At 43.5% G+C, this 7500-nt stretch overlaps 2 protein-coding genes across 3 annotated transcripts in view; one reads left to right on the top strand and one right to left on the bottom strand.

Annotated features, from left to right (window-relative positions):
- LOC125038150 overlaps positions 1-2867 on the top strand; it is a 14046-nt gene extending 11179 nt beyond the window's left edge. The window contains exons 6-9 of the mRNA XM_047631487.1: positions 1-91; positions 364-396; positions 549-679; positions 783-2867. The exon at positions 1-91 is cut by the window's left edge and continues 3 nt beyond it. Of these exons, the coding sequence (XP_047487443.1) occupies positions 1-91; positions 364-396; positions 549-679; positions 783-899 (372 nt within the window). The 3' untranslated portion in view covers positions 900-2867. The remainder of the gene's footprint in view (positions 92-363; positions 397-548; positions 680-782) is intronic.
- A 1191-nt stretch (positions 2868-4058) lies between these two features.
- The window catches only part of LOC125038142 (pre-mRNA-splicing factor 38B-like), a 19231-nt gene continuing 15789 nt past the window's right edge, over positions 4059-7500 (bottom strand). For both annotated transcript variants that reach the window (XM_047631472.1, XM_047631465.1), the window contains exons 8-9: positions 7227-7349; positions 4059-6057 (exon numbers count right to left, since the gene is read on the bottom strand). In XM_047631472.1, the coding sequence (XP_047487428.1) occupies positions 5994-6057; positions 7227-7349 (187 nt within the window). In that variant the 3' untranslated portion in view covers positions 4059-5993. The remainder of the gene's footprint in view (positions 6058-7226; positions 7350-7500) is intronic.

The raw sequence follows: 7500 nt of genomic DNA, 5'->3' as shown, positions 1-7500 counted from the left end.
CTGAGACACCCTGCAGGCACCGGCACCTCTGTGGAAGCCCTGCGCCAGCACCTCCGTCGGATAGACCTGTCCTTCTCGGAGCGGCTTGACAGTGAGTGGCTGCGCCTGGCACGTCCGCCGCCTCGCTCTGTTCCCTGCCTGTGCTCATACTGATCTTATGCTGCCTTCTGGGTTCTCTTCCCGGAGTGTTTCCCTCATGCTCTCACTCCCCTTCCCTCCCTGTACGCCTCCGCCCTTCGACTTCGCCGTTGCCCTAACTACGCCGGCCTGCACACGCCCGGATCCCGCCTCTATGCTGCTCTGCGCCCCGGCTGCCCACCCTGATCTGCGCCCGCCTTGGTACCTACCTCCTCCCTGCGGCAGAGTACCTGGCTGGCCCTGACATCGATGACGTGTGTGGGTATTGCAGCCTTGTTTCTTTTCTCCTTCCTACTTCGTGCAAAAAAAACTGTGCAGCTGTGAGACTATCTATACATTCATCTACATATGTCATTATCCATTTATCGTCCCCGCTCGTATCTATGTGTCCACCTTTCTACCTGTTTCAGTGGTGTCCGCGGCGGTGCGAGGCCACCCGCACAGCTGGCGCTCCGTCGGGGAGGCCCTGTGCGTCGACCGGGCGACCCTGATCAGCCTCGCCCGGGACGAGCGCTACGACGACTCCGGCCGCATGTGCAGGGTAGGCATCGGGCGGGGTCGTTGAGATGCGTCCGCTCTCGCTGTCCACGCCAGCACCCGGCGAGATGATTCCAAAAAGAGTGTCATTGCTTTCGCTTTTGCAGATTCTGCAGTTCGCGGTGGAGGCGGGCCGGCTGCAGAACGACCAGGATCTGGCCACCGTGCTGAGGAGGTTCCTCGATCCACACCTTGTCCCTGCGGCGCCCGGCCGAAGACTCTGACGCAGAGGGCCGTGCGTGCCGCTCCGCCCTCGCGCCCGCAGGCCTGCCCTCGTCTTCGGCTCCTCCGCGGCACAGGGTCGGCTGGAATTCTGCCAATCACTCTCCTACGGTAGACGATTAAAAAGACTGTTTGCTGCAAGTCTTATATCTCATTTCATTCAAATGGCGACTCGTTGATTTTTTCCCAAAGATTACCAGGAGACGGAAAGCCCGCGGTTGATAAGCCATATTCTATAAACCATATACGAGGCAAGTTTAACACTGCATAACTAAGGATTATGTTAAGAAGTGGTAATTCAGTTTCATTCGTGCAAGTTACGTACTTTGCTGTGGTTTGTTACTCTTCAGGAAAAACTGTGGCCTTTTGTAGGAAGACGATTCTCTAGGTAAAGCTCGTGAAGCATTCGATTACTTAGGACCATGATGGTGGCTGCGCTCAGGGCAACTTTCCAGCCATGCCAAGCGTCGAGCAAACGCTGCAGAGAAATAGTCGAAGGCACCCTAGATTCTTCATTCGTCTGCCTGGAGGAGCAGGAGGAGACTCATCTGACGGATCTAACTCAATCGGCCCCTCGGGGACCGATTCTTCAGATATATTCTCAAGAGCGAACGGAGCGACATTAATTGCTGATACGCACCAGTAGAAACGAGGAAGGCGGAGTCACCGCCAAAGGAATAGTCTGGAAAGCAGAGCAAGCGCATCGCTGACCAATGGCGAGGGAGCTGGCGGAGGCCGCCCGTCGGAGCCAGCACTGGAGGTTCCCCTTCCCCTCCAGGAGACGCTTATGCTGCATGTGCTGGAAATGTTCTCTGAAGCTTTTGTTCGTGCGGTTTCTTTTGATAGTCTTGCGAATAAATAAGAATGAACTGATACCCAACTGAGATAACTGTCTAGGCATCATGAGATTTAATCTTATGTTTAAAAGGAGACACCTGCAAACACAACACAAATACAGCTTCACAATAGCCCTCTTATCCACAGCACTAAATTTCTTACAAATTCTTCGATTGCCGGGACGCCAGGCTGTCCCAACGGCGGACCAGACACAGAGAACACTCAAGGCGTCTGCTCTCGAGTTCGCCAAGAGCTCTTAGAAATAAGCAAGCGAGCAAAGTCTTGGCCTCGCCCGCGGCTGCGGCATCTGTCGCCGCAGGAGGGCGTTCTCTCTTCAGGGGGAAGGATACAGTCGGTGCTAAGACTGACCTAAGAGCGCGTAAGGACACCACAGCAGGTTGCTCTTCGTTACACTGGGAGCCTGCCAGTGCGGGCGAACCCACTTCGTGGCCGCCGCCGCCGCGGGCTGTTGGATGGAAAGCGTCTGCGCTGACGCCGACACGCGCCCACACGAGCGCACGCAGATACATCAGAATATGTAATAGTGTCATAGTGTCATACATATATCCATGGTTCTCTCTCTCGACATTGTTATGACATACGGAATTACCGTGAGCATCCAGGCGGTATAATGGTCTCTAATTCAAATGTACAAGAAAACCACTATATTATCTGACAGGTCCAGAGGAAAACTCAGTATCTGTTTAACAGCTTTATTGAGAAACAAATACATAGTAGGCGGAGGTAAGCGGTAGTCGTGGCGGAGGCGGCGGCAGCTCCTCCGGGCGAAGGGGAGAAGGTGCTCGCGGTTCAAGGGTCGGACTCGTTCTGCCTCCTTCGGGTCAGGCTAGGTCGTAGGTGGCCGCGTGGCTGTTTGAAACGTGGTCCGAGGTCGAGTGGAGAACCATCGCTTCAGCGAGGAGTAGCTGACGAGTTATCTGACCTTGTTTGAACTTACCAGACGTGCCCTTGCTCCCGCGGGCTCCGGTCATCTCACCCGCCTTGCGCCCCCCACAGGGCTGGTCGGCGCCGCGACCTCCGCACTCGGCACTTATCCAAGACTCGTCTCGTGTGTATTATCAATGTGGTGTACTCTTCCGAAATAAAGAGTCAAGCCGTCATACCGCTATGTCTACCCCAGCATAACCAATGTTTAAGGTGTCATCTATAACCTTTTACCGCAAGGAAGAGGGAATGGTGGTGCATATTGAGGAGAGAATGGGGTGTTTTGGGGGAGAGTGGGAAGTAAAAGGGTAGGGGCAACCTGAGGAGGAGGAGGAAAAATATCGGTAATTACTTTGGATGTAGAACGAATAGAAATAGAGGGACTGAAGGACGGACGAGGGAGCAGAGCGTTCACTTGGGTCATGTTTAGGAAGTATTGGATCTTTTCAAGTTTCTGGAGGGGAGTTGGGGGTCTGAGAAATATATTTTTTCTTGTGAGGAGAAGAGAGGATAGTGATTTTAATGTTTATAATAAAATTACCACCATCAATATTCATAGCACTAGTAAAAAATACATTTTTCCCACCAATTAAAATCAGGTAAGGTCACAGGGTCTACTAATTGACTCTTTTGTGGCTAAGCACTAGCAGAGCCATCTATGTGTAGAGATATTTCACAAAAAATATAAAAAATGAGCACAGCATTTTCCCCATTTTTTATTCATTTTCCCCGGCGGCATTGGGTTAAAGGCCTTTTAGGTTTTTATTGTGAAGTAAATGTAATTTTAATATGTATGAGTATAGTATAGTACAACATTAAGGGGGTGATATATTTTTACTTTTACACACAACGCACACAATAACACTCAAACTCACTCTAGCCCACACTCGCACCCACAAAACTATATTTACAAAGTTTAATCATTGGAGTATATTCTACTATTTATTCTAAACTGACATTATAAAGATAACTTATAGTAATAGAAAATAAATGATTTCAATTACTTTTTTTTTTACTCAAGCTTGATATGAATCTCTCATTTAAATCATAGCATTTCAATTGCCCCCATCTTTCATTATACTACTTTCAATAAAATTATATTTAGAAATGTCAGTTCATATCTTGCTGTATGAGAAGTCATCATTTACTTGAAATCACGTTACTTAAGGAAATCTTTTAAAGTCACCATGATCACAGTTTTTATGTAGGTTTTTATGCATGCTTCTGTTTATTTCCTGAGCTTTTCAATATTGAGGGTAATGCTTTGCCCCCTTTCCAGCCCTAAAAGGCTTACATTATTTATAGGTTTGAGACAGACTTTGAAATATATTTGTTCAGGATGAAGTATTATTTCTTCTCTAGTGCAATAAAACAGCAGGGAAAAACTGAATACTTTATTTCATAATTTAATATAAATATTACTAAGATAACTGACAAACAATGCTGTCACTTCAAATTAAAAGTTAACTTGCTTCTGTTGAACATAAAGGCATGGCCATAAACAACCAAATATTCTGATAAAAATATTTCAGTCCAAGTAGGATCACATAGCAGAACTACTGATAAGAAAATTCTACACAAAAAAAATAGTCCAAGATATTTTTAGCAACTGTATCCAAAATCAGAAACAATTTCACTAGGCATTATTTTTGTACATGATGGGGTTTCAATTTAAAATAGTATCTTATCATATAAATGTGACAAGAATTACATTTGTTGATTGAGCTTAGTCTAAGACATTAACCTTAGTCATGTTTTAAGGCAAAACCTCCCCAGAAATACATCTTACAGACTTGAGGCTGAGTAACACAGCATGTAAACAGACTTAGGACTGGCTGGCATATGAGAACAAGAGAAATGTCTATATGAAGGCTGGGGGCTCACAAATGCTCCAGATTTGGAGTCGATAACCCCCTATCATAGAAAAAAAATATATATGTATATTGTCTTCTTATCTGGTCTAGTCGTGAGTTCAAATCACTCGCTTTCTTTTAGTGATAAAAATGTACAGTTTCTTGCAGCCCTTTACGGAACACTTTAAAGAACTCTTCAGTCAAACTACAACTACAGGCATTATTACAAGAATACAAGATCTACTTCACAGAAATAAATCAGGATGGATATTCTCCCTTGGTCTCTTGGGGTATGAATCACCTTATAACTACCTTGTGATCTACTGATCATCTATCACCTGAGCTAGCAAATACACTTTGATATCAAAGTGTGTACCATGAAGCCTTGACACAGCAATATACAAATAACTAGTCAATGCACATCAGTGTTGTTGGAACACGATGGTCAAAAACACCAGTAGTCCTCTACTATATAACAGTAACTGTCAAGTGCAATGCTACTCCTTGAGGTGCTGGAGGAATTTATGTTGATAAGGAATCTAAAGTATATATATGGATGGGTCAACTCCAATAAACTGATCTCTTTAAGCTCTACACAAACTGACAATGACCATTTTTTCCTCTATCAATCAATCGAACTTACAATCCTGGCTTTCACTTTAACAAACCATAAAAAAAAAAAAAAAAAAAAAAAAAAAAGACACTTAAGTGGTCATTACTGCATTACAACTCAAGATCACACTTTCCCAGTGGCCAAAATTCACAACCATTCCTCGTTACAACCAATGCTCTAATAACATATGCTGGTGACAAAAATATGACAAGTACACTCATTATACAAGAGGAAAGTTCATGCTAAATTTATGTGCATGAGCCCAGCCATCACGATCATACTGTATCCAAATTTAACACTTATAAAATGGCAAAACTTTACTTCTAAACAGAATTACACTGCTTCAGTCTCAAAATCATGGCAACAAACATTAATGATTCTCCTTATCATGGAAGAAACTGAAATACATTTTTACAAGTGAAAATTTCCATAATTTACATAACTATTATTCCACAAACTAGTTTGAAAATAATTTGTACATATAGAAATGCAGACTATTCAAAATATCTCCTAGAACTCTACTTGGTTTCTGGATAAAAATGAAAATATATATACATATACATACACACACTAATACATGTTCAAAAACATGTACAATTTTCTTAAAAAATCAAAAAGAGAAAAGAAAAGATGGCTACAATATCATTAATGACATAAAGAGAGAGAGAAAGAAAAAATGCTAATAATAGCAAACCTTGAAAATAAATTTCTGATACACAACTTCCCTATTTCTGCTCAACAATTACTACTTTGCAACATGAGCTATTTATGGAGTCCCTTATACCAAAAACATATTTTATTGTCTCTACCCTCTGAGTCCTTCTAGGTAGACTGTACTTTCCTAACGTTTAATGCCGATGTCTTCTGTCTCTGTCGCGGGAGCGGGACCGACTTTTGTGGTGGTGATCTCGACTGAAATGAAAAACAGGTTATTAGCATATAATCCTCATTTTTTATGATTGAAAACACACTGTCACACACAACCTGGAGATCCTGCCTACTAGACACTCTCACCTGGGGTTGTTTCCACCATTCCTACCTCCCCAGCAGTTCTGGCCCATGTGGACATAAAATCCGTTTTCCCCCAGACTACAAATGCTGTTCCACATTGATCTGGTGGATCCGGGTACCTTAGGCCTGCACATGGGCCAAAATCAGGGCATTAGGCTTTGAGTGGAGACTCTCCTGGGTGTGTGGCTTGTAGGCTCAGCCAATAAAAACGTTCATTTGTGGTATCACTATTCCTTGACTCCTGTTTACAATGTTATCATCATTACCTATGTAAATATATATATATATTTTTTAGCCATTTTCATAGCACAAGGAATATGATGCCGAGCATGGAAATGGTGTCCTCCATGGAGCTGGTGCTCTTCCAGTCATCACTCACGGACATTTCATTCCACACTTATACATCGATGGGAATAATGCAAAATTGCCAAATGAGTAAAATAAACCTAATAAGTTCGTACACTCATGGCAAGTCTTTTACATCACCCTGGCCTTCAACTGAAACACTCATGACAGCAGGTTTGCATCCCCAGCCTACAGCCAGATTTTCCCGTGACGGCATGTTCACATCACCGGCCCCTAACCTTGGCTTATTTCATGACTTGATGGTCACATCACCAGGATCCAAAGGGTTAATAGCGTATATGATGCGGGTAATACTCTGCTCTGCTTGCACAGCAACAAATAATATTGTGTTATTTTGTTAATTTCTAAATATTTTTGTATTATTTTATTTTCTGTAATACCCTGCACCACCAGTCTCAGTGGGCAGGAATAGGATACTTTGCATGGAGACAGTGTCCTTGTCGGAGCCAAGGCTCTTCAGCCATGGATCAGCCAAATTTTTTCATCAAGGTCTATCATGTAACCTGATAGACCTTGCAAATTGGCCAAAAAAAAAAAAAAAGAAGAAGGAAGAAACACTTATGCAGAGAAAGAGATGATAACATTGCAAGAGGAAAGCAAGGAACTTTGATACCACAAGAGAGTATTCATTGTGTGGGCCAGGCCTACAATTTTTTGACCAAGTGCAAGCCAGATACAATTGGTTAATATACAAGATCCCCTACCTGCCATCTGTTTTCTTCTCTTTCTTGATGCGATGCTTTTCTCTCTCAAGGAGGTCAGCAAAGTCTCTGTGACCTCTTTCTTCAGCATATCTTTCATGATGGTGCCTGTGTTTCCTGTCATGGCTGCAAAACAAAGAAATGAATTAGTGTACATTTTTCAGTAGATACACAACCCCCTGCCCCCCATCACCTCCACACACAAATCAATGCTATCTTCTAGGATGAATTCCAGACATCAACATTCAACGTTTGCAATTAACCAAAATCATAAAGG

This window comes from Penaeus chinensis, chromosome 3 (genome assembly GCF_019202785.1).
Source record: "Penaeus chinensis breed Huanghai No. 1 chromosome 3, ASM1920278v2, whole genome shotgun sequence".
NCBI classification, from domain to species: domain Eukaryota; kingdom Metazoa; phylum Arthropoda; class Malacostraca; order Decapoda; family Penaeidae; genus Penaeus; species Penaeus chinensis.
The sequence above is the reverse complement of the archived record's forward strand: the minus strand, read 5'-3'. Positions and strand labels throughout refer to the sequence as shown.